This window comes from Zonotrichia albicollis, chromosome 4 (assembly GCF_047830755.1).
Source record: "Zonotrichia albicollis isolate bZonAlb1 chromosome 4, bZonAlb1.hap1, whole genome shotgun sequence".
In the NCBI taxonomy this organism is placed as follows: domain Eukaryota; kingdom Metazoa; phylum Chordata; class Aves; order Passeriformes; family Passerellidae; genus Zonotrichia; species Zonotrichia albicollis.
This window is the reverse complement of record NC_133822.1, coordinates 51,433,224-51,460,911: the sequence shown is the minus strand read 5'-3', so window position 1 is coordinate 51,460,911 and position 27,688 is coordinate 51,433,224. Positions and strand designations below refer to the sequence as shown.

General features: G+C 39.0%; 1 protein-coding gene across 2 annotated transcripts in view; it reads left to right on the top strand.

Annotated features, from left to right (window-relative positions):
• The window catches only part of SRGAP1 (SLIT-ROBO Rho GTPase activating protein 1), a 138,047-nt gene that overhangs the window by 86,594 nt on the left and 23,765 nt on the right, over positions 1–27,688 (top strand). The window contains exons 5-15 of one of the 2 annotated variants that reach the window (XM_005480557.3): positions 2,681–2,863; positions 3,253–3,381; positions 8,394–8,615; positions 9,403–9,504; positions 10,974–11,171; positions 11,291–11,375; positions 15,141–15,168; positions 17,534–17,636; positions 21,236–21,296; positions 21,450–21,527; positions 23,034–23,168. In XM_005480557.3, the coding sequence (XP_005480614.1) occupies positions 2,681–2,863; positions 3,253–3,381; positions 8,394–8,615; positions 9,403–9,504; positions 10,974–11,171; positions 11,291–11,375; positions 15,141–15,168; positions 17,534–17,636; positions 21,236–21,296; positions 21,450–21,527; positions 23,034–23,168 (1,324 nt within the window). Of the gene's footprint in view, positions 1–2,680; positions 2,864–3,252; positions 3,382–8,393; positions 8,616–9,402; positions 9,505–10,973; positions 11,172–11,290; positions 11,376–15,140; positions 15,169–17,533; positions 17,637–18,144; positions 18,179–21,235; positions 21,297–21,449; positions 21,528–23,033; positions 23,169–27,688 lie in introns of both variants that reach the window. The other variant, XM_005480559.3, reaches the window with a different exon arrangement.

Here is a 27,688-nt window from a genome sequence, read left to right as displayed (position 1 = left end):
CTCCCAGTTTTGTATCAGCTGTGAACTTGTTTAGTACCCCTTCTAGTCATGCATCCAAGTCATTAATGAAGATGTTGAAGAGCACAGGACATAAGACAGCCCTGCAGAACCCCACTAGTGACAGGTCACCAGTCTGATGTCACCCTATTCACTATAACTGTGCCCAACCAATGGGCCAGTTGCTCACCTTTCACATGAGGTGTTTATCCAGCTGTGTGCTGGACATTTTATCCAGAAGGATACTCTGAGAAAGATCTACTGAAATTCAAGATTACATCAGCTGACTTCCCTTGGTGGGACCTAGGTGGGTTACCTTGCCATAAAAGGAAATCAAAATTTGATCAACAGGACTTCCCTCTCATGAAGTTGTGCTGGTTGTGACCAGTGACTGTGTTGTCTTTCAGGTGTTTTTCAATACATCCCAGAATGATCTCCTTTATAGCTTTGCCAGGCACTGAAGTGAGATTGACAGACCTGCGGTTTGCAGGGAGGACCCTTCCTGCCCTTCTTGAAAACTGGGGCAACATTTGCCAGTTTCCAGCCAGCCTGGACTTTGCCAATTCCCAAGACTGCTCAAAAACTGAGAGAGAGCTTTTGTGATGACATCAGCCAGCTCTTGGAGAATTCTTGGGTTAATTCCATCAGGACCCATAGTTCCCTCTGCAGGCAGAGTACAAAAGAAAATAACTTTTCTAGGTAGTAAGACACATAAATTAGTCTTGTCCCACCAACTAAAAAGTCTCTAGAGATTACACAGAACAAAAGATAAAAAATAAAAGCAAACACCTCTAGCCTTATGTAAAGAAACACTTAGAAGATTTGAATAGAAAGGCCAGAAGAAAAGGGCACAACCTTGCTTTTAATTTCCTTTCCCCATCATTTTTAATAAGAGCCATATCACTTTCTGTGCTTCTCTGTTTTATTATATAAACCATTTCTTTGAAAAGTCCTTTTCTTCTCTTTGCAGTAATTCATTTGTTTCCATGTGGCTGTATGAGTTAAGCTCCCTGGGAACTGATCATCAACAACTCTAACAGTGCCTTTGGAGCAGTGCACAATACAGGAGACTGAACACTCTTTAGTTAGACTGGGAACCTTGCAGACCTCGCCCCTGTGGGCTTGCCTTCTCTTCCTGACCCAGCTTTGTCTATCTCTGGGAGTTTTTTCTGCCTCATCCATGCAGATGTGAACTGGTGGGGCAGCAGCTGTTCCCAGTGGCTGTAGGCAGTGTTTGGGCAGGGAGCTCTGCCCTCTGCTCGGGCGTTGGAGCCCAGAGTGCTGTAGAGGAGCAGAAGCAATAACACAGAGTCCTGCTCCAGGCAGTTTGGCTTTTTCCAGCACAGAGCTGTAAGCATATGTTTCTTAAAATAAAAACAGGGCCAGTTTTAGTGTTTGTCACCAGCTGTTTTACCTTACTACAGGAAGCTGGTGAAGAGTTGTCTGTTTCATTTTTAGTATCAGTGGCATGAGTCTTAAGTAGTGGCATACACAGTTATGGTGTATAACATACATTGTTATGCAAAATTGCATTTCTCTGGAAGTGTGTGTCTTGCTGTTGCACAGGACTTGAAATAAGCATCAGTTCAGCCACCCACTGGCATGGCATGCAGTTGGTTTGTGTCGAACCATGCTAAAATGTGTTGTAGTGAATTGCCATATCTAGCTGTAGTGTTTTGCCACTCCACGGATACTCCTTAGGCCGGCCTAAATACTCAGTTTCAAAAAGTACACTCTCCCAAGGGAATATTTAAAGGCAGCTTCCCAAAACTGTTTCCTCCATGGGTAACACAAGCAGCTGGTTTCATTCCTCCCTGCCTGTGTGTCCTTCAGTTGAATGGTTTGCGTGGCCTCCACCCAAAGATATCTGCTGGTGAGAACTCTGGCACCTTTTAGAGGAAGAGAGGAGGCCTCTGGCTCCCTGGGGATGCCTTCCTGCTTTATTCAGTGCTCTAAAGTTAAGACAACACAAAGAAACAAACAACAAAAGACTGGGGAAGGCAGAAAGATACTTCCTTTGTGGAAGTGGGCAGAGTCAGCCCTACCCAGCAGAGGAGAGGCTTGTGATTGACTGCTGTTCACTGTGCAGGAGTCAGGCTGAGAGGTTTTTATTGCTCGGAGAAGAAAGGGAGGACTGGGGTAACCCAGTCCCTTTTCCTCTTCATGCAAGCATGTATTTGCATACTGGCAACCCAAGCTCTCTGATCTGCAGACCCAGCAGGTGTGTAGAGGACAGATGCCTTTGGGTCTGGCATTTTCACAACTTAGGTATCAGGCAGCTCCTTCTTCAGTTCTCATCTGGTTTTAGATTGGGCCCAGTCTGCAGGCTGTGCAGTGGGCAGACACTTCTTTCCAGGCCATGGACAGCCATCCAGCTATCTGGGGATTGTTGTTCATTATTTTAGATTTTCACTTGAAGATAAGAATACTGAAATTTATTAAGAATGGCGTTTGCTCTTTCCTATAAGAGAAAATGAAAGAAAAAAAATCCCTATTTGGAATACTGTTAAATAAATCAGAAAAGAAAAATGCAACCAAAAGTCCTCAATTTCCACTGTCAAAGAAACTTACACAAGATCCATGTTTATAAGTCAACATTTTCTCAAAGACCCTATGATTTTTCTGTATATACTTTTATATTGTCATTTTCTCTTAATTCTTCTTTAACTCTTGCCTTTTACAGGTCATGAAAACATACCACATGTATCATGCAGAGAGTATCAGTGCTGAAAGCAAACTGAAGGAGGCAGAGAAGCAAGAAGAAAAACAGATTGGGAGGTCAGGAGACCCTGTTTTTCATATTCGACTAGAAGAAAGGCACCAGAGACGGAGCTCTGTGAAGAAGATTGAAAAAATGAAGGAAAAAGTAAATTGTCCTTTTATTTTGTCTCATTTGAAATAAATTCAGTGCATTTCTGACATTCTTTGGCATGATATTAGACAGAGAAATAAAGCTGGGAAATCAAACTAAGCAAGGTACACATAATAAACTAGCAGTGGGTTATAGATAACTCGACATAATTTTAGTTCAGAGAGGGGGATACTTCATTACATATATAATTCTTACTGTAAAGTTTGTCACATTTGGAACAAAATATTAAGTTTTCACTTTGGATTCTATCTGTTGTATGTATAACAGGCTGGAAATTAAGGTTCTTTCTTGTTACTAGGAATGTGTGCTTGAATTGTTACCATTTCTGCTGCACACCAAAAATGAAGTAATTAAAATACTTTAATATGAAATGTCTTTCCTAGCGTCAAGCAAAATATTCTGAGAACAAGCTGAAGTCTATTAAGGCCCGTAATGAATACCTGCTCACGCTTGAAGCAACCAATGCTTCTGTGTTCAAGTATTACATTCACGACCTTTCGGATCTGATCGATGTAAGTATTGGCATGTTGGTGTTTATGTTTATTACTCTCTTCAGGAATAATCCTTTTTTCAGTTTTAAAGGGAATGTATTAGTCATATGGGTTGCCTACAATGCATTTGCTATTTATAATATTGTATGATACAATCAGAAGTTTTTCCCTTATTTCCACAAAATAAAGTGCCAGTAAGATGCTGAACCCATTCCTTTAAAGTTTGAATGTTGTGTTTGCCCCATGTGTCAATAGAAAATACGACATTGCAATTATGTGCAATCTCTGGAATCAAAGTATTTTTTACAAGATAAACTTCTTAACTGGTCATCTAATGATATTTAATTCAAAAGAAACAATTTCTTCCATGTTTTCAAAACTCTTTAGTTTCATTCATTTAGTCATTGAATCATACATACAATGGCTTCTTACTCTTACTTCATGCAGTTTGAAGAACAGGCACAATCAGTCCTGTACTGTGCACTGTCAGCATACCTGTTACTTATTTTCAGTAAGTTGTTTTTATGAGAACATCCTAGAAGAATGAGGTTATACACTAATGTTGACTTGTGCCAGCATTTAGTGCTCTGTATTACTGACATTCTTACATGATGCAGAGGGAGCATCCTGCACCCTCATCACATCCCACCCTCTTTGTAAGCTGATACACATGATACTTCATGTGTGATAGAGAAGATACAGAGACAGCAAACACAAGCTCCAGAACATTCATTCACTGGCATTGTAGGGTTAAATGGCTCAGTGGGTTCACCTCTGAAAAAGTGGCCCATTTGAAATTCTAGATATTTGAATATGTTTGCCTGCTGCAACAGTAACATATGTTACTTCCAATAGGAAGGCTGGGGAGCAGAGTGGGACTACTCATTTTTACAAAAAAAAAAACCAAAAAAGCCACCTATTTTTGATTTGGATTCCACTGCATTTTCCATATATGAGGCTTATATGGAAAATCCTAAATTACTGTTCCCCATTTGAACTCAGTCTGAACTGTTCAACTCTGTCATTTCATTAACAGAGCTCAGCGCTTCTGACTAAAAATTATGATGTGTTGCTCATTTTAAGCTCTTGTGATAAAAGTAATATAAAAATATTGCTGGAGTCTTAGCTGGATGATTTAATGCAGTTAGGGAGCTGAGAGATGAGACCAACATTTGCAAAGAAGCAGAGAGGTAAACAGGATTTGATATGCACAAATATCAAATTTGTGTATTTCTGTCCCCTGCATATTGTAGAGGAATTTGAATTTTCTGTTAAATATTTCTTCTGTGCTGTCTAGAGTGGGATCTAGTTCAAGTGCAGGACAGAATTAGTTCTTTTCTTTATTTGTACCTATAAAAACCAGTAAAGATTAGCTGAATTTAATAAGCTTTACCTAGTATGTAGAAATTTTTTAAAGATTCTGAGTTTCAGAGGAACAACAAACTATACAGTGCTGCTAATCTGGCTGTTAGTGCCAGCATCTGTCCATATGACACATACTTTTACTCATTTACTTTAATTAAATCTGTCTAAGAGGAAGGTAAGGACCTTTTTTCAGACTTACCATGCATTTTTATGATCTGAAGATAAATACTAGGAAATAGTGATCAAAACAACTTTACTGTAGTTCTGCTGCTGAAATAAATAAAATACCAATGTGTGGGTCTTTCTTAAAATGTGGTTTCTGAATCTCTAATTGCAGTATGCATGCTTTGGACCGTTAAGAAATTAAGGAACATTTAGCTATTGTGAACTTAATTTATTCTGTAAAGGTTCTTTATTAATCATTCATAAAACAGGGTTTAAAACTAGGGTAAAATGTGTGCAACTCACAATCTTTATTATATAATTCCTCATAAATATGGTATGTACCCTTAGATCCCTTTGACTTGAATGCGGATGTCTGTGTAACAAAATACTTAGAAAGTGACTTATTCAGAGATTAAGGCTTTTTTTATTAATTCCTCTCTCCATTGACATTAGAATTTTATTACTATTCCTGAAACAAAATTAAATGAAATAAGAGTAGCTTGGTTTGGTTGAAGCTCTGTGCTAAGCACTTCAGTTTGTTTTGTTCAAGCCTAAATATACTCTGGGGTGCAATAAAGGCAGTAAATGCTCTTGAGACTGCTTCCAATTTAATTTCAAATAAGAATAAAATGCAAATTACAAAATTAATTTTTCACACATATCCCAAATGCATCCCTCATCTGACTTGATTCTGTTATTTCTCATCTTCATGTCTTAGTGCAGCAAGTGACATCTCACCTCTCTAGCCCATAGACAGGTAGCAAACCAGAGATGGATGAGCACCCTGGCTGGACCCTCTGTGCTGACTAGTGAGCCTCTAACACTTGTGGTTGTTTTGGCCAACAGTGTGGTTGCTCACTTGAACTGTAGAAGTCTTTCCACAAATCTACAGATTTTTCCTGAAAATCATGTAAATACGCGTGTGTGTGTGTGTATAGACAACTCTCTCTTCTAAACCATCCTTCCAGCAGATTAAAACAGAACATTTCTTTCTGGATAACCAAGATGCCATGACAGAGCTGTTGTTACCCTGTGTGTCCAGGTTTTAGGGAAAGTAGGCTGTGGTATGGCAGAAGTAAGAGTTGTGATGTCTGAGTGTTTAGTTTTGCTTTTAAAAAATAACTTCCCTCATACAAATTCTATTTTTACATAAGTAATTTAAGCAAAATTTCAAATTCAGATGTTTTTAATTCCATTCAAAGAGACACTTGTGATAAAGCATTAGTTCAGGATCTGCATTTAACTTTTGTTTTCTTTGCTGGCATTGGCATTGCAAGAAAATGCCTTAGCCTGGCAAGATACTCTGCTTCACTTGAAGAATCCTCTTCTTGTCTGATTTGTTGCCTTGTTCAGCTGTCATCACTTGCCAAAGATGATCATGGTGATAGTGACTGAGTAGATTAAGGGGTAAACAGTGAAGTTGTGTCGCAGCATAAAGACTGCAATTTTGTGTTCCAGCTTGCAAAAAAGCTGCATCAGAAACCCACACAGCTCTAATTGTAAATCAATAAGCTTTCTAGTAATATTCGGATTAATCCACCAGAGCCAAAATTCAGGCTGTAGTTTTCTAACACATGGGTAGTTGGCAATGCTAAACCTGGCACTGCCCTCTGTTTCTAATTCCTTTTCAGTTTAATCTTCTATGAGGTCTCTCTGAAACTAATGCACATGAAATAAAACAGCTGTCCCAATTCACTTTCTTATCAGCACTTTTAGTCTGTCTTTTTCATCCAAGATAGTGAATTAAATATGAGATCTGATTTGACATAGAACAAGAGAAAAACACCAAGAGACTTTTCCTTTTAGAAACAGTATTTTTGAGGCTGGTGTTCTTTGAAATATGGATGCACTTCAGTATAAAGGTTGAGTAGCTATTTTAGTAAGTGTAACAAAAATTTCCATTTTATGAATGCAAAAGAGAGAGGTTAACATATGTGTGTGTGATTGAACATGACATCTTTTCTATTTTGTTTGAATAGTTCAGCATCTGGTTTTTTGGAAAGCCACTGTCCCATCTGCAGTCACTGCCTGAGTACTTGCTAGGAGTGGAAACTTAGAAGCTTTGTTGTGAATAAACAGCTCTCTGTTAGATTTCAGAGAGCAGCTTCATCACTAGTCATTACCGTTCCTAAGTCAAGGTGTGAAGTGTTTCATTCCCTTCTGTTCATTAGAGAAGTGTTTCATTCCCTTCTATACGCAGGTTTTGGTTTGGTAAATAGGTTGAAAGCTCTTTCCTTCTGTCTCGCTCTCTGTCTATTTCTCTTTCTAAGTAAGAGGAAAGGGATGGAATGTGATCCCATGAGTCCTGTGGGGTTTGTAATAGCTGTGAGGGGGGTACTCATATAAAGAGTGCATATATGCATGTAGGGTACAGCGGACTGAATCCAAATTGCTTCTTGACCCAGCTCCATAGTTACCCTGGGAGTCTTGCAGGGATGGGTGACTCCAGGCTGTGGGTGGGCACCAAGGAAAAATGGCTGGGGACTGAGGGGTGCCCTAAAGCAGAGTGCTCTGACTGCTCTGGCCAGGCACTGGCCTCTGGTTGGGGCACATCTCACCTGTTTGGATAAAGAGCACTGCTTTGTATGCAACTGTTTGCAAACTGATGTGCCACTATTGAGGTGACATCTCCCCTTACCTGGAGGCTTACTGAGAAGAAACTGAGGGTATTTACTGTACAATGTAGGGAAACAGTTAGCTGATATGCTACTGCTGTGACATTTTTAAAATATATTCAGCTGTTCTCTAAAATATTAATGAAACATGAATAATGCAAATTGAGAATGTTTAAAATTCAAGAACAAACACAACTTTATGTTTTACCGATTAGGTTTCAATTACATTCCATTTCATAGGAAAAAAATACATAAATTATGACTTTCTGCATTTTGTAATATGATGTACATTTCTGGCTTTATATGACCATGAGAAATAAGGTGTTTACATTAAATACATTTTCATGATCAGGGCAAAAGATGTTAAACTTTTCCTGTTGTTTGAAAAAGCATTTTAGATGGTTTGCTTTTGCTCAAAGTATTTGTGGAGGTTTTGGTTTGGGCGCAGGCAGGGTAAGCAGGAATTGCTTCAAGGACAGCAGCACTTTGCTGCTGTCATTAACTTAGATGATAGTTATGTTAGGGTGTGTTTAAATAGGGGATTCAGGGCTTACAGATGCTGTTGATGCTAAGAAGCCCACTTGTGTGGGGCCTCAGATTTTATTGATAAACAGTGCCTGCGCTTCCCTGTCTGATAAGCAAACTGTCACGTGTACACTTGATCTCTTTTCTAAAACTGTCTATTAATCTTTGCAACAGATTGAGGATACTAAATACTTACTGTCTTGATCCCAGTAGTGTATTTTAATTTAGAAGATATTTTGTTAAATACTTCAAAGACTGAAAAATTTCAGGACAGAAAATTTTAGTGACAGTTTAAGGATTGTGATATTGGAATGGCATTTCTCCTTTTAAATTTGTTTTCTTTTCCCTTTGTTGTTTTTTTAGTGTTGTGATCTTGGATACCATGCTAGTCTGAACAGAGCCCTAAGAACATACCTTTCTGCAGAGTATAATCTTGAAACTTCCAGGCATGAGGGATTAGACATCATTGAAAATGCAGTTGACTGTTTGGAGCCACGCAGTGACAAGCAAAGATTCATGGAAATGTACCCCACTGCTTTTTGTCCACCAATGAAATTTGAGTTCCAGTCTCACATGGGTGATGAGGTCTGTACACTGACAAGTATCCCCAAGTGACTGTTTCTGTATACCAGGATAGAGAGTTTATCATTTACCAAGCCCTTTTACAAAGAATTTGGTAAAAGCTACTGAAAGTCAGTGGATCAGCAATAACATTTTGCAAAACTTTACAGCACTGTCTGCTGCTTCAAAGTTCTCACGTAAAAACTGTTAAGTGTTCCTATATTCTGTATCATTTATAATGACATTGCTATGAATTTGCTGGCCAACCTGTGCTCAGCCCAGCATCAGTGTAAGCAGTGACTTTGTCTTTACCACCTGCATCACTCATAACAGAGTTTGTGGGTGCTATTTGAAGCAGCTACAGAGCTGCTCCAAATTATTCCTGCTGCAATGTGGCCTTTCCCCCTTCTTCTTCTCCCATTTTATCATCTGGAGATTTCAAGCATACGAGGTACCCCAGCTGTGCCCTGTTCTGCTACACCAAAGGCCAGTAGCAAAGCAGAATTTGAAATCACCCATGTACATCTTTTTTTCTGAAGGTAACTCCAGGGTTTGCATTTCTGTGTGATACAAAAGCTACAAAAAGCACACATACAAAAGTGTTGTGCTCTTTATTCATAAGCTGTAGGACATACTTTCACACCTTACAGCACATAAGTACTTTAAATTTAGATGGGCACATTTTATTGTCTGCTTTATTAAGTTTTAATAGCTTTGGTAGGAATTAATCTAGTTTTAAGAAGAACAGCAAGAATATTGACTGGTTTTTTTAATTGCTTGCATCTTACAGCTCTTTTTGATTCTTTGTTAGGTTTGCCAGGTCTCTGCCCAGCAACCTGTGCAAGCAGAGCTTATGCTTAGGTATCAGCAACTGCAGTCACGATTGGCTACACTCAAAATTGAAAATGAGGAGGTAAGACCTATGTCTACAAGGGCTAAGCATTGAACATAATTTTAAGGAAGGTGCAGTGTTTTCTACCTTGCCAAAAGCTTCTAAATGACCGTGGCTGCAATCTGTATAAGCAGTTTTAATTTTAAACATCAAATACTGGCACATAGGCTAAGGTGAATCCTCACCTGCTTTACAGAGGTTTGGAAACCTTGTCTTTTACCGGTCCATACATTCTCATTCCTGAGTTCCATGTTTTACAGATGCTTCAGTGTAAACTTGTTGGAGCACATATTTTTAAATTTTTGTAACAGAAAGCCACTGAGAGCAGTTATTGTCTTCTGTGACCACCCTCTGTCCAGTTCTCAACTTGCTTCTTCTGTAGTACAAAGGAATTTGAAACGTCTTTTGTGGTAGCTGAGTCAAGATCTCTTATGCTCTCAGCTACAGCTATTTATAAACATGACTAATGAATGCCTGTGATGGGAACAGCTCACCTAGCAAAATAAAATGCAGTTTTTTGTAAAATATGGAAAAAACGATGCTGTTGTCTTTCCCTTGCTCTGGCAGTGGAAATAAAATGCACTTTTGTCACAGTTGAGGCATTGTTAAAGTCCAGTTTACATGAGAATCTGTTCCTAAAAAGAAACATAGAAATAATGTACTTTACTGTACTTTACTGTACTTCTTATGTACTTTACTGATAAGTTTTCAAGATGTCAGTTTTTCTCATTCTAGTTTGTATGTTGAATATCTAGAACAAAATATTAATGTCCATGAGACATGTACAGTAGTCATAAAATAAAAAACAACCACCTGCATTCAGAAAGTCTCTCAAGGTAACAAAGATAGAAAGATAATTTCTTTCAGTGAAATGAAGTACAAGAGCATAGCAGGAAAAACCATGTTTGACAGGCGTGGGAGGGATATTTGACTACATTGGAGGTGTGTGTAGACATGTTCATGATTTGGTTGACCCTACTAGAGACTCCATCTGAAGCAAAACTGGGAAGTAATCACATCCTTGTGAACCTTACCAGTTACTTTATTGCACTATGGAAACTGCATCCCTTGTCCACAGCATCCATGCCCGGGTTTCCACTATGAGCAGTGGTGCTCCATAGGTCATAGGAGGACTGGGAGTCTGGGCTGAGAACAAACAAGAAATTTTTCTTTCTCAAGCCCTCTCTGTCAACAATGTATTCCACTTCTGCAGTCTGAACATCGCTGTGGCCCTCATCACAGCACTGCACAGTACAGGGGTCAACACAAGGGTACATCTGTGTTTGTGGGTTAGACCATGATAAAGCAGAGAATGAGACAGGATATCTGTTACATAGATATCTGTTATAGCACACCTGACTTTTCACATTTACACACCAGTTTGTTTGGGGGAGTGTGCCAGAGAAATACTGTGAGTAATGAGCTTCCCTGTTAAGCTGTTCCTTTATATATTTATCTGGCATTTGGCAAACTGTGCTTTTTAATACCAGGTAAAGAAAACAACAGAGGCTACCCTGCAGACAATACAAGATATGGTCACCATTGAAGATTATGATGTGTCAGAGTGTTTCCAGCACAGTCGCTCAACAGAGTCTGTGAAGTCAACAGTCTCTGAGACATACCTGAGTAAGCCTAGCATTGCAAAAAGAAGAGCTAACCAGCAGGAAACAGAGCAGTTCTATTTCATGGTATGTTGGTTGCTTCCTCATTCATGTGATGCAGACCAAACACCTGAAGCAATCATTACCCAGAAGTTCCTGGGATTTATGTGCCATGCATAGTAATAGATTCATCTGCATTTCTACAGAAATTCAGAGAATATCTGGAAGGTAGCAATCTCATCACAAAACTTCAAGCAAAACATGACTTGCTGCAGAGGACACTTGGAGAAGGTAAATATCACGCAATAAACTGAAAAGTGATTCCAAACTATACAGTGAACCTACTGAAATGCCGAAGATACTCAGGAAAAAAATACAAAACTTAAAGCTTAATTGTCCAGTAAACATAGATTTGATTTTTACCAATCACAGTTTTGGTGCCAGTGGTAAGAGTATACACAGTTTTATTTCCTCAACACATACTTATTTCCACTGCACAGATGTTTAGACAAATTACTGTATTTGGCAACAGAACTACTGAATGAAAAATCTCCTGCCTGCAAGGAGAGTGACACAGTCAGTGCAGGTTTATTTAAGAGCTGTGACAAATGTAGTATTTCTACACCCTAACCATTTCTGTTGACTTGAGGTTTTTAATGAATCACACACTATACACAACTCCAGCCTTTTACCAGCCCTCCCAACAGACACTTCCTCATGCAGTGAAGGGAAAAGGGGAATTGCAGTACAAATCTTGAGGACTAGACACATAGAGTGGAACAGACTTGAGAGGAAGTGAGATTACGTCACAAAGAATAAAAATCTTCTTCTGGAAGTTGAAGACTGTGATTTAAAGTTTAGACTCAAGAAAGCAAACCTGTTTGCTAAAATAATTACTCTAAAAGATGTATCATCTTATTTTCTTTTTACTGCCAAGTATCTGTAGTTAATCACATCTCTTTTTGCTTTTAATACAAAACCCCAGAACCTCAAACCATGTGGAGGTGCCTGAACAGCTATTAGCAGTTCAGTGGCTATAACCCAAACAGTGCCTCTGTCCAGGGAGTGACTGAGCTTGGGGGTAGGATATAAGCAGCATTTTCTTTCAAAACTGATCTGTAGAAGATGGTAGCTGTTTTTAGACAGCTACCTATGTTACCTTCTTTCTCGTGGAAGTTTTCATTTGATAGATTTTTATTTTGAATGTGTGTGTGAACAGTTTATTCACACAAAACATTGTGCAGCTGACTTTGGTCAAAAAAGAGGACATTTTTCTTCTGGAAGCTCATTGAAAATATCGTTGGAAAAATACAGTGAAAGGGAGGGAGATAAAAGGCAACAGAATCTGCTGCATAGACGGTGTTGGAAAAAAGGAAGGAAAGAATTGTTTGAAAGGAAACCTAAAGAAAAACTTCTCAGCAGGGTGACCCAAGTGATAAATTGCCATTAGGCTCTGGGCCATTCTGCCATGCTGAGGCTTGCTTGGACTATTCTGTTTGAAGAGTTCTCTTCTACACGCCATACGTAACCCCCATGTCGTTAATCTGTGTTGCCCACAGTGGTTTTGCACATACTTGTCCCAACACCATAGCATGGCACATACAAATGGTACCTCAAACATACACATTTACATTCAAAGCTGATATTTGGAGCCATCATTTTTACAGGTTAAGAAATTCTAGTACCCCCTTCAGTTGAGGCATGACCTGCATTAAAATGGCCATGTCTTGGATGGAGGACCTGGATTCTGGAAGTTTCTTGAATGGGGAGGATTGAAAGGATCGAATTACAGTGGTATTATGAATGTTGTTGCTGTAGCTAATATAGAAATGAATTTGTAGGACATGAACTGCTCCCCTGCTCCCCTCAAACTGCCTTTTCTGGAAACTTCAATATCAGCAAGACTGCGGACAAATAACACAGTGTGCTGTGTTAAATAAAGTGGGGAGAAGGAGAGGATTGTCTCAGCTGCAAGTTTTCCTTTGGCACCCTTTCTTGCTTTCATTCAAAACTATACAGTGTAAGGATTTAGGCTGAATAGATCCAGGTTCCATCTGCTGCCCACAATGTTAACAGCATTTGGCTTCTATTCTGGTTCATCACCTGCCTACTACAGTCTTGCTGTTTATGAACACAGCAGATACATATTCATGATCTGCACAGGGAAGATAGATGAAGTGCTCTGTGCTGAATCTGCTTCTACAAACTTGGAAAGTAAATAAAAAATACTCAAATGAAATTGATACTAAACATAGGAAGCACACTGATCGTCAGATTAGTTCTGATCCAAAGGCTCATCTATTGAAAGAAGAAATCAACAAAGCAAAGGGAAATGCAGGAAAGAAAACAAGGAGTTGTGGAAAAAAATCCCCTAAGGCCCAGACACCTTTTGCCCGAAACAAAGATGTGCTTAAAACCCCCCAGGCACAGCATTTGTAACATCCTCTGTTTTACTAACATTTATTATTGGAATTCTTAGTCTCAGAGAATTTCCCGTAGTAACCTGAGTACGGAGAAGTCCCTGGCTTACTCTTTTTCTGTCATAGGTTATTTTTCATATTCTTCTTTGATCTCTCTTTTTCACCTAGCTAAAGTAGATGCCAGCTAGATTCACGTATCTTACTATCAGAGATTGTTCCCAGAGCTTTTTCTTTGTGCTGCACACTCTTCTAGTATTGCAAAATATATTTTCAGACTAGGATCTTCAGTACTGTGTAGTACTTTGCATGCATCTGACACTGGCACGTAACAGTATGTTTTCATATCAGTGTTATTCATTCTTCCTGGAGTCTGAAAAGCTGTTTTGGTGTCACTTTCAAACTGGGACATGTACTTGGACCCAGCCCAAGTGAAGCTCAGAGTGATTTTCAGAGATCATATCCATAGATCTGTTCACTGGCATAGGTGTTTAATTCTTCACTAATACCTTACTTGAACGTGTTAATAGTGAATTTCGTTTGCAGTGTGTGTCACTTAACTCCTTTAAAGGCCTTCACAGTTTAGTCATGATTTGATACAAAAGTATTTCAGTTATCTGCACAGTGCTCTGCTTCCTTAGCTGCTGTGATCTCTCAAGATATTAATAAATGCCTTCTGGATTGAATAAATAGTCCTAATGGGAAGGTCTGAGTAGATGGCTGCTACATTTTTTTCTATGATGAAAAAAGACCATTAGAAGTCTGCTGGGTTTCCCTTTTCTTTGCTGGTTTTTGATCAGTGAGAATATTTTGCCACTCTATCCATGGCTGTTTAGTTTCCTTCGTCACCTCCTGTGAAGAAAGTTATCAGTGGCCTTTGAAAGCTTAAGTAAATTAATTGAACTGATTCTTCATTATCCAGTATTTTACTGACATTTTCAAAGATTTTTACTAAATTAATAGGGCACCATCTCCCTTTGGCAATGCTGGGCTCATTGGAACTTACCATACCATGATCTTTGTCCTGTTTCATTATTTTGCTTTTCATTATGATGAGTCAGTCATGCCTGATTTACTGGTCTGTTGATCTGCCAAGGAGCCTTTCTGGAATATGATATTTGCTTCTTTACAGTTCCCTGCAGTTCTTTGCCGTGTTTCTCAGTGATAGTGTTGTGCTTTTTCCCTGTAATACGCAGAGAAAAGAGAGTAGGCAGTCTTTTATTAACTACTCTAGAGCCCTGCATTTTCAGCACTGAACGGGTTTAGGCATAAGGCACAGGGGGAGATGTAATCTAATCTTGGCACAGCTCTATTTCCATACTGATTCAGCCACTGAAACATATGAGCACCAACAATAGACATTGTTTGGAATTTTTGAAATTATTTACAGTATCAAGTGACTCTAAATCTTTGGGTAGGCTTCTTAAAAGTTGTTCCATAACATGGGTTGTGTTTGTATTTTAAATGGAACTGTGGAGATAGTAGGTTACTACAGTGCCCTATTTGTTGTATAGTTGTATATCTTTTGCTGGTAGTATGAAAGTTAGAGCTAAAAATAATTTGCTAGGTATCATTTAGATACAAAAATTTCAACCTAAAACCTACAAATCATTTGTTTCCTGTTTATTGAACTTTCTAGGTCACAGAGCTGAATACATGACAACAAGGTAAGATATTTTTATCTGACTTGGTTTAGAGTTAAAAAATAGGTAAAATCTTAGCATTTACAAATTTTAGAACAACTTCATAAGGCTTGTTGCTGTTGTTACATAAATTATGTACAGACTCTGTGCGTTTTAACATCCAGCATTTCTGTTTCAGCATGCTAATGAATAAAGGATCAGACCATTCATCTTCCTCATTTTTGTGAGCTGCTTTGGCCAGTGCCAAGGGTAGGACAAGCTGGGAGATCCTCAAAAATATTTGTGAATCACACCTCAAATTTGGAAGTTGCAGGGAGGACTTAAAGGCTCAAAAATAAATATTTTTCAGTTGTCAGAGATACCTTGCCTTTCATGGTTTGTGATTCAATTGGTCCGGATACACAGTTTAAAAGAAGCTGGTAGGAAAGTCAATTTGGGCAATGGACTGTGTCTTTGATAACCCAGCTCTCAACACAAATACCTGCCTCCCCCTGCATCCATGTATTCCATACTGAAATGGGTCTATATATCCACAGATGAGAAGGGATTCAGTGTTAGATCTCCCAGCTTTGTGCTGCATGTACTTTTTCAGTTGTGTAATGCCACAGCTTTGAAGTTGCCTCCAGATATAAACCTGAATAAGCTCTGCAGGCCCCAGAGGCTAGGAGGGGGCAATGGCAACTGCTTGAATTTGCAGCTGCCACTTGTATGTATCACTGCTACAGGCAGTGTGCCCTGCTACAGCAGGAACATCCAGCCCAGCTTGCTTGGTCCCACTCTTCCCTTCCCTTCCCATGCAATACGTCTTTGTCCAATGCCTTCAAGAACCGTATTCCCTGGTCCTGATGCTCCCAGGACATCTCTACAGACTTTATGCTGGATTTTCTCCCACCACTCCATGTTCTTTATTAGCTCTGTGAAGTTGGACTTACTAAATTTCTTTGCTTACATGACCTCAGTTGAAAAGTGGTTACAAATCAGAGCATTCTTCCCAATTGCTGCCATTAATTCTGACAATTGTACCTTTAACTCTGCCTCCAGGTGCTACTATTCCAGGAATGCATGGAAATCAACAAGTTTATGTCTAATGAGAAAAACCTCCTTTCTTGACTCCAATGCAGGCGACTCATCAGGCTCACATCATCCTAAGTTCCCTGCTGTGTAAATAACTGAAAGGAGATGATGGATTCAGTCAGTGATTTTACCTTAGCAAAGTGGGGGAGCAGTGAAGCCATCTTACCTCATATCTTGTTACAGCTGGTCACCTAGAGAAAAATACTCTGAGGAGCAGGGCCTGCGCATGTGTTCCTCACACCAGCTCCTGGGCTTTGGCTGGGTCCTGCCTGTTGCCCCAGGGTTCAGTTATGTTTCTGGACTGTTGAACATGCAAACAGAAAAGTTCTTTGAGATCAAAGTTAAATTGTAGAAGGGAAGAAGATGTCTTTAAAGATGAGTTTAAAATAGCTGACAGTATTCAAACAAACTGAAGTCTCACTGCTGAATGCTCTATGCCTTATTGTTTCTCACTGATCCCCCAAAAACATTTGATTTTTTGCTAAGTCCAAAAAACCTGTAGAAACTGCTGGTGCATGGGTACTAAGGAAGCTGTTGGCGTTTAACTGTTGGCATGACATTCACAAAGTTTTTTGTGATCTAGAGAACAGTATTTATTTCCTGTAATCTCTTTCAGTATTAGTCACCTTGTGTAACACACTAGATAAATTTTGCAGACCAAAGTTTTGTGTGTTCTTCCTTTACTTCTTTATGTGTTATTCTGGTTTTATTTATTTGTTCAGGTTGATATCCTTTTAATTCCATTAGCCAATTAGCAAGGTGTTTCTTTTCATGTGTGAAGTTGTTGATTGGTTGGATGTGCAAAGCTAAAGCTCTTTCACCTTCTTGGCTCTAGTTAAAAATGCAGACAGTTTGGTTTTGAAGCATCTTAGGAGTGTGCTGAGCAGCTTTAATTTGCATTTGGATTTTCTCCAGCATGAAGCAACTTTTCTGCTTGATAAGAGGTGCTTTGAGTGGTCTGTGTTCTGCCATGGCTGGCAGGATGAATTCTAGTGGTGCTGCACATTTTATGCATGACCATGACAAACAAAAGCCATTCCAATTGCGCAGTGTTTGGAATAAATTTATATGGTAAAACTGCAAAACAGGGATTCATAAAGAATGTCATTATTTAACCATAAGTAATTTTTAATGGGGGAGTTCTCCTCTCTTTAATGTGGGACACTTAAATTTGATGGAAAGTCTTTATTTGATAAGTATTGTGTTTATTGCTCCCTTTACAATGTTCTGTTGTTTTGCCATGAGCTTACAGACATTTCATTTTATTGTGTGACTTAATTCTAACTTGCTCAGTAATCATATTCCCTTCCCTTAGGCCTCCAAATCTTCCCCCTAAGCCCCAGAAACACAGGAAGCCCAGACCCCGATCACAGTATAGTGCTAAGTTGTTTAATGGTGATTTGGAGTCCTTCATCAAGGTACTGGCACCAGCCACCCCCGTGGCTGATCTCAACACTTCTTACTATAATGGTCACCAGCTCACCAAAGCTGAGGCAGATCATTATGTTTAAGTCTGTCCTGGGGCTCTTCTTTCCCAGTTGATCAATATAATACTTCCTGAAGTCAAAGGGAGAGAGGGGGAGTCGTTTCTCACATTAGCCTCCCTACAGTTGTGTTAATCAAGTAGGAATAGTATTGTCAACCTGCTTTCAGTAGGAAACTTTGCTCCATGTAGTAGGTAGGATGTAGTGGTGCATCCCACAACTTACCACAATTACCTGCTTGCTATTGTCATAACAGCCAGTGTTCAAAGTCTGTGGAGAAGCAGCATTTCCCTGGGTTTGATATCCAGATTTTGATTTCCTATGACTTTAGGAATTTATTATATTGTGTGAAATTGTGATCAACACTATTCTGGATCTTGTATCTTTGCTGTATTTACTATCTTCTTCTTTCTCATACTTTTATTTCTAATAATGCTTCTAGCCGAGGCCGAAGGAACTCTCACACGAGACATCAGGTATCGTTCTGGTGGCAAGAGAACAGCTCTGCCTCGCTCTCGGGTTGCATTCCTGCCTGGCTCAAAATGAGTTCTTTCAGAGACCTGGAGGGAGAAGTTTGCATTAAGAAATGAGTGTACAAATATAGCAGGCAAAACTAAACCAGAGCAGAACTCTGGAGGGATTGTAGTCTTAAATGATGGATATTCCCTTACTCATTTTCAAGGACTCGCCCACATCACAGTTTGTGCCTTTGGACACTAGCTGACACAGCTACAGAAAAGAAATCTTTTAAAAATTGTAAAAATACATTTATAAATGCACTGAATGAAATTCTTGACTGCAAGCTCTGTGAATTGAGTTTGAATATTACAGGGACTTTTTTTTCTTGTTCAGTGTAGCTAGTGGCAGACATTTTGCTGAACAAATTCTGTACTCAGTGGCACTGTATTGATTTAGCTGTCTGAATCAAGCTTTCAGTCATCCTCAGTACAACTAAAGGGGAAATTATTATTATTTTCATTGTTACTGTTACACAGGAGGTGCCATGAAATGCAAAGACCTTGAGAAATCATCACAAGAGAAATAGATGAGTATCATGAGCAGTTTCTTGCTTAAGAGTGAAAGAGAGCAAGGAAGCAGAAATTCTCACCGTGAAAGCCCCATGACTAGAGAAGGACAAAGCAAATCAGGAGAAATGGTACCCCATCATTTTCCCTCACAAGGGAACATGGCAGTGTGGCTGACAGGGCTTACTTGCAAGTGGGGAGTCCTACATAATTAGTCTTTGAAAAGGAAAGGTCAGAAAAGCTGGTAGCCTTCTGTCAGATTTGCCAATGTGGGACAGCCTCCCTGCCCAAAGACCGTGTCATTCCTGGTGGGGATGAGTCATTTTGACAGGCACAGCTAGTGAAATACTGTGTTAGGCCAAACTGTTTTGTGTTTGAGTTTCACATCATAAGAAATTATAACTAGTCACAAATATCCATTCTCTGAATTCACACATCAGATTAAATTCACAGTAGCTGTAGGGTCACTGTTCCTGACACTCACCAGCGCAGATTGTTACTTCAAATTATTTTTCTTTGATTAGATCCAAAAGGCAAAGCTGTTAGTTTAGATTATTTCAGGGTATTACTTAAGTACAAAGTTTTGTGTGGCTCTAAACAGATTCTCCAAAAACAGGTATGAAAGGAATTTGGGCCTTGGTTTTTTGGGTTTTTTTTGTAATTTCTTACTGCAAACACTATCTTTTCCTAGGCTTTACATTCTTTGCATGAACCATGAACTACTAACAAGAGATGTGGGTGCAGGTTGTGCATTTTTGCTAATACTTTGCTTTTCTGGAGAGCCAGGCTGCTCAGTGTTGGTGAAGATTATGGTGTTCCTGGGCTTAATAACTGACCTGATCCAAGGGGTTTTTATTTAGCTCTTACTGAATCATGACACAAGTCAAAGAGGAAATGCTAATCCAGCCATTACTAGTTTTTGGCTAGCCAGTCTTTGCTGGGTTTCAAATTAAGAGACAAGCCACAATTTAAATAGCATAGTCAGTGATAAGACTGACCATGTAAGCCCCACTAAAACAGTGCAGAGTGTACACATAAGATTAAGGGGTTAGGTTACCTCAGGAGGTGCAATTGCTTTACTGTGTGTTATTTTTCAAACTTTTTTAGTTGTTTTTCTACTTGAGCTGAATTCATAAACTTCCCATTAGTGTAGTTTAGCATGAAAGCGAAGTACTAATTTGTAAGAGGAAATGTGTATTCTGAGTTACAAGGTGCTTTTGAATTAATGATTTTATAATTCGGACTGATTTTATCCTAAACTTCCAAATGAATTAGTCCGTTCTCTGAGCACTTACATATTGGAAATTCATTTGGAAATAAAAATTACGGCTTCCAAGACAAGAAATTCAAAGATTATTTATGAAACAGTAATTTCTGCAGCATAAGCACCAACTTTTCCAAATAATTTTTAATCATATCATTTATATCTTTAATCTGTATTTGACAACTTCTGGTCACTTGGATTAAAATATCAATTTTTTGAAGTGCCAAAACAAAAAGTTTCCAATGGTTATTTTGGAAAATAAGCAGTTTAAAAGAAAAAGACAAGTAACTCACTAATATAATTATTGTATAGTCATCTTCTCCACCTCCCATCACAAATGCCATTTATCTCTTTTTAAAACAATTTGTGGAGCTGAAAATGTAGCTACAGACCTACTACTGTGTCATTGCTGAGATGAGGAGCTGTGATTCCTGAGCTCTGCAGGTGGGGAGACAGAGCTGTGACCTCCCTTTGCCAGTAACCTTGTGCATAGGGACAAAGCAGCTGAGCTGCAGTTCAGCACCCAGGGCTTGCCAGCCATTTAGAGCAGCCAGAAACAACATGCCAGCCCATCACTGCCCCATGGCAGGGCACACAGACCAGCAGAGCCCATAGCAGTGCTTCAGTCAGGAGGCACATCATGGTACCCCATGCAATGTCATTTAGTGGCTCTGCTCCAAGAATGCTTCTCATAGTCCAGCAAATCCAGAAAAGCCTTGTAAATTCTTTGTGATAAACTTTTTCTTGCAAAAAGAAAACCCCACACTGAGGAATTAGGTCCTGTGTAATTAGATCCATGTAGGGTTTTCTTCACCAGGAAAAGAACGGTCAGTTAAATAGATATAGAGGAATCATCTTCATAATTAATTATTATTATTCTTAATTATAATCTTTTTAAAAGGCAAATTTACTGCTTTAACTAATTTTGCTTCAAAAATCTAAAATGCATGCATGAGCTTAGATGTCACATACAGTGTTAGCCAGATATGGTGACAGAGGGAGAGAACTGAATTTCCTGAAGAAATTATTTTAAGAACCATAATCCTTTGCTTTACCTGTTCCTTTTCCTCTCTCCCTAAATGGGAAGAGACCTCTGTTAAAAGTGGTATTTTTTCTTAGGTGTTTTTTTGCCAGCACTGTATGTCCATCTAGATTGACCCAAGTGCATTTTCACACTGAGGCCATAGCAGGGAGGTTTCCTCTTTCTGATCTGCAGCTCACTCATACTGCTCTTGTTTTTGCAGGATTCAGGGCAAGTCATTCCTCTTATTGTGGAAAGCTGTATCAGATTTATAAATCTGTATGGTAAGCTCTGAAAAAAACTATTTCATTATTGTCCTTTTTTGTGTATCTCTGACATAAGTCATTTAGCACCAGACCTTTGTTTTTAAAATACACATTTTAAGTATCTTAAAAAATAAAGTAATCTTTCAACACTGTCTCCCATTTTTTCTGCAGGTCTTCAGCATCAGGGGATTTTTAGAGTGTCTGGTTCCCAGGTGGAAGTCAATGATATTAAAAATTCATTTGAGAGAGGTAATTGGATTTTCATTTATTTGAGCACTTTAATATCTGACATTTAAAAATCTTTTAAATTCTAATAATTTTCTCTGTGTGCTGCACCTAAAACTTTCCTCCATTACATGCTTAAACATGAAGTACAATGATGACGTGCATGTTATCCCCCCATTATGTCCTAGGAGCCTGTGGGTTTTTCTCATTTTGTTTAGACAAGACATAGGGCTCTACAATCAACTGTAAACATTAGGTTTTTTGTTAATGGTAAACTGCAAATAATAGTTGTTTTTATGTTTTATTTTAAAGATCCTCACAAAAGAAAGGTTATGAGTTTAATTTGATTCAAGAGACTACTTAATGAAATTTGAAAGTCCTGTTGCTTGATCTTCTGGAATACAAGTGCTTAACTTTCTGGCCCCTCTGCCAAAGTTGCATCATGATCTGGGAAAATAGGGAGTTAAAAAAAGGGTCATTCCATTTTTCATTCCCAAAGGAAACTTCAGCCCCCCAGAGGAGGAATTACTTGAAAAATGCCAGGAAGTACAGATAGCTTGTTCAATATCAGTGGCTTGCAACACCCAGCCTTGGATTGCTGTGCTAGGGAAAAGAGGATCCAGCCATCCACCAAGTGTGTTGAAGCAATATTGTTACAATCTTTGTAAATCTTACATTCTTTTTTTCTTGAGTGTTAAAAGCTGGGTTGTTTTAATTTCTAGGGGAAATTAAAATTTCTGCAGATTATGTGCAAATGACAAAACCCTTGAAGCAATAAGTTTTGTGACTAAAAGCATAAAAATATGCACAGTATTTTGCTTCCCAATATTAGTTATATATATCTTTTTAAACCTGATCTTTTATTTGACGAGATACATAAAGCAGCTGTTTTCACTTGCTAAGTGAAGCCACATTCCTCCACTCTGCAGCTTTTAAATCTGCTTATTCTTAACTCCTCCTCCTAGGTAGCATTATCCTTGAAGATCCATACATTTTAAAATGTTTCAAACTAAAGATTATTTGTGTAATTTAAAATTACATAAATAAAACAGTGCAGTCATGGTTGAGGTTGCAGTTAGATTTTCAACAAAGTGGTTGCACATATTCCTGATATTTTAACTTTTTAGAATGAAGACACATATTCAATTCAATGAGTGGTCTAACTCCATTTGTTTTATGTAGGGCTCCAAAGAAAAGTCTGCAAAGCTCTATTCAATTAAGAGTGTTTGGGTTTTTTTATTTTACTAACTGTAAATCACAACATGGCCATAAATACCTAGCTGGAAGTTCAGGACCTAAGAGATCACTAGGTTATGTAATTTTAAGAAAGCTTTATTTAGGCTGCCTTTTTTTAGTTTAATCATAGCCTGGGATTTCTAAATCAGTGTTTATTATCTTACTTGAATGCTTGCATTGCCACCTCCCACATACTAAAAACAAAACCCGCCCAAAATGTCACTCACTTCTAAAAATGTTCCATGCAAGAATGCTCCTGCATGTGTGTTTCATTCACTTTATTTACTTTTTAAGGTGAAAATCCTTTGGCAGATGACCAAAGTAACCATGACATTAACTCAGTTGCTGGAGTACTGAAGCTCTATTTCCGAGGGCTGGAAAATCCTGTCTTTCCTAAGGAAAGATTTAATGATCTTATTTCTTGTATCAGTAAGTATAAATTTCTGGTTTTTATCAATAGGATTTTACTTTCAGATACACAGTTAGTAGCCTGAAAAAACAGCTAACTTCACAGATTTTCCTGAGATTATTTGTTTGCTGTGTGTAGCAGTCTGGCTCAGTTGTTAGTCATACTCACAGCTGTGGTTGTTCCCTTTTTCCATTGGGATTAATGTACAGTACAATTCTTTGTTTAACAGGGCAGGAAGAATATATTTTGGTATACAAGGGATAGTTAAATTTGAACACATTATTATTTTCCCGTGTGCATTGAGGCAGACAGAAGTGAATGAAGTCGTGAACATGAAAACAGATTGTGTTACTTTCCAAGGCTTTCATGCCCCACAGCTTGGGGTCAGCACTGGTGAATAAGTAACTAACTGCTCAACACTGTGTGATTCTGGGCCTTTATTGTGTTCTGCTGAAAACCATCAATCTAACCCAGAAAACTCTTGGGTGCAGGGATGGAGGGGAAGAGCTGAGTGTTGTCTGCAGGAGAGCCACACACGAGTTGCAATGGGATGCCTTGGAGGAGCGTTGCATGATCTGTGCCCTGCTAGTGCTCATGACCAGACATGGAGAGGTTGTAGTAATTTGGACAGTGGATTAGTGAATTGCTCTGACATGCACAAAACCTCTTCCAGTTCACTGACCTCTGCAGGTGTTGAGGGGTGAGGCTAAGCCAGCCATCAGTAGATTTGCTGTTCCCTGTGGGCACAGTGGTCAGAGGAGCTAGCTTTGAGGAAGAATTTCCTTTCTACCCTTCCTTTATAACATGCCCCCTTCAACCAAATGGAGAGAGAGGCAGTTTCACAGGTAATGAGAGCCAGTCCCTTGGGAAAGTGATGAGGTCAGGCTCCCCAAACTGTTGTTCTGGCAGAGATCTCAGCCCAGCAGGCAAGGCCACCAGTTGATGGGTGCACAGTGCTCCAGGCTGGCAGCCACGTGTGGTGTTTGGCTCCCTACTCGGGGATGCAGTGTGTGTGGTTTGCTTCCCCCACAGGGAGAATTGCAGTAGTTTCTCCTGGAGGTTACAGGTGCTTGCAGCACTGTGATCACGTCTGTGTGCGATATTTTGCGTTTCGTTGTTTTTGCAGGGTTTTCTGCAGCTGTTGCTGCTTACAGACTTGGTGGCACTGAGGAGTCCTAAAGACCTAAAAACCACAGTTTAGCAGTCTGATCCCTGATGCTGAGGGGGACAGTGTCTTTTTAGGAAGCACAGTCCTGGTTCTGCTTCAGTTCAGCTTTAACTGACTGTGGTGCCACTGAAAATCTCTGCGTCATAGAAATTGAAATGTAAGAAAGTATCATTTTGACTGAGTGATTTTCTGCATGACAGGGATGATAGAACTCTGCTTAATAATCCTGTGCTGGTTTCCATAACTTCTGGATGAATTAAAGCATATCTGCTGGAAAAATTTGTTGATTTAGTGGCTTTGGTTGATAGAAAATCTACCACATTCTTGGATAAGCTGTTCAAATGAATAATCACTTTCATCATTAAACATTTGTACTAGATTTCTTTCTCAAAGTTCCTGCTATCAGATTCTGCCCATTTGGTGTTTTTATGTCTTCATTATTTTGACTAAGCGTAAGAGAAATATAAATGGTGGTTCTTAGCATGAAGATGTTACTGCAGTCTGCTGTGTTGATGAGATTTAAATACATATGTAAACTAAATTTTAAAATACCTTTAATGAGTGTTCAGTTTACAGAGATTATATAAGTGAATGCTCAGGAGATGCAAAGATACTTGCCCAGAACAGCCTTTTAAATGTGTTCCAAGAAGAGGAACCTGGATAATTTCAGAGTTCTCCTTCACCATTGAAGGTGCTGAAGAGGGAATGGGGTGTTTGGAAAGAGGGGTGGAAGTTCAGTGGACTGAGCTGACAGATCTGTGTGGCACCTGCACAGGCAGGAGAGATTCACCAGCCTTCCAGAGCATCACTGTCTGAGAGGGTTCCAGTTCAGTTACCCTGAAAAAAGTATTTCTTTTGTTGTTAAGAACTTCAGGAAAAATGGCTGTGAATACTAGATCCCTAGTGCTAGATCTTGTTTTTTATAGAGAATGTCCAACTATTGCATGTTCCTAGTAGGCAATTAATTATTTTCTTGTGAAAAAGTTGACAACCTTTTATTTAAATAAAAGTATCATCCAGCAGAACTGAAATCGGTAACAACAATAGCCTGGAACAAAGTCACTGCTTTTCACAACAACATTTTAAAATGTTTATTGAGAAAGAGGTGTTGCCATCTGATCCTGGTTTAGACTGAGTGTTCTCTGAGGATGTCATAAATCTGGATTGTCATCTCTATGACAGTTTGTCAAAACAAGGTGTAATGACTGAGTAGTTCTGCTAGCTTTGACTTCTGCTATTGCTGTTGTACAGGAAAGCAGAGGATTTTAGTCTGATAATATGTTGTAAGAGTCTGACACCTGTTTTCTTACAGGTTTTGGGAGAAGCATGGGAGGGATGATTTTGTTGTTTGGTTTGGTTTGGTTTTCACAAGATTATTATTAGGGGCATGCTGAAATGGCATATCAATGCCTTCAGCAGAGGAAGGAGAGTTAAGTGTGGACCAAGGTGGGACAAGGGTGAGTTTGCTTTGTGTTGTCACAGTGGGGGGAGTTTGAACGAAGTATGAGGACAAGAACAGCTCTTGTGCCTTGCACCCAGAGCCAGCCCCAGAACCATATGCTGAGAGCAAGGGGCCGTTTGGCTGCATCTTGTGGTTATCTGAGAAGGTTCAGGTGGAGTACTTTTACAGCTGTGTACTATTCTATGTACTTTGTTGAATGATGCACCACTTCCAAGGAATCAGAATGATTTGTTGGGAAAAAACAAAACCAAAACCAACCAAACAAAAAAACCCAACCAAACAAAACCCCCCCAGCATTTCTAAATACACTGCGTAGCACTTACATGGTACATACTGTCATAAACTCTGGGTCTAAAACACCATTTCCATTGCTATATTTTAGCCTTAACACTGGATATCTTGCAAAAAGGAAAATTGTCTCGACAAGATTTCTCCTTCATTTCAGATTTTGAATCAGTCACAGTTATATTAGGCTTTTTTCTGTACTTATTTGGCCTCGCATATTATGTATCTTGGTCCTCCTGCTAATGGGAGCAGGGCCAGACTCCCTTTTTCTGTGAGAACTTAGATTAATGTAACTTCTTTAGATACATAAAATCCACAAAACTTTCACATGTTTAATTATGCGTTTTTAAATACTCTTAATTCATGTTGCATTCATGATCTGAAAAACACTGAGGAAAGGAATAAACATTCTTTTCAAATAGTTTTTCAAGATAAATGTCAGTGTGGTTTCTTAATTGTTGGCAGAAATTGTTACAGAAGGGTTGAGGGAGAAAGTAAATTTGTGAAGTTAATGTTCACATAAAACCATAAAAGGGCAGAATGTCACACATTTTATATGGAAATGTAATGTTGCCAGTGAAAAACCCCTTGAAACTGAAGTACTTAGTTATGGATGTCAGGCATAATTGAGACTGCAGCTGCAAAATGAACCTTTCCTCAGTACAGCCACCAAGAAATTCCTTTACATTTATGCATATATTTCCAAATAAAAAAGAGCATTGTAAGTTAATGCTTTCCACTTTGTAAATACAGTGGAAACAATGTGAAATTACTGTGATTTTTATGGCAATTTGTATTAATTACACTCATGAGAACAATGTTATTCTGTTTGGGCTTATGATCTAATGTAGATAAAATTTGGGCCAAGTTGTTTGCGCTGGGCCAGAGCAAGCATGAAAGGTAGAGCAGAACATAAAGAATCCATCTGATTATGGGCCATAATGGTTTCTTCTTATCCTTAGGAGTGGCTACTCTTTGTCCCAGCAGCATTCTGTTATCCAGAGGACAATCCAAGGTTGGGGTGGGAAGGAGGAGGGTCCTAGTTCACTTGTTTCTGCCCCTTTGTAGGAACAGATTGGGCCAAAGGCAAGTATTTGTAACAGGAGCTACCTGGAGGCAGAAGGTGCAGGAGCTGAGCTCAGTGGGGCTGGCTGTAATTCACTGCTGGGGGACTGCAGTTTCTCTCCTGGTGTGAGCTCTCACACACATGGCTTACTTAAGTCCACATTTACATAGATAGCTGTGCCATACAGCAGGAGACACACCTGAGCTATTCAGATTGCTTAATGTCTGCACAGAGCATTACAGTTCTTCATGGTTTCATCTCCCTTGCCTTAAATTTCATAGACAAAAATGGCAAGATGATTGAAAACTTGTGTCCTTTTTTCCTTCTGATTTTTATCATTTTAGTCCCTTGCCACCAGCAGTGCCTGTTTACCTGAAGACATAAATGTTATGAAGGAAATTTTTTTTACTTCTTTTCCAGACTATTGCCCATTACTTAAAGAGTAAAAAACTACTCTGAATTGTCAACTCTCCGTGAAAAAGTTTCAACAAAATAGAAAGTGTTTTCCTCCCTAAGTGACAGTGGAGACTGCTGGGTTTGTCCTCTTGTAATGCCTTCT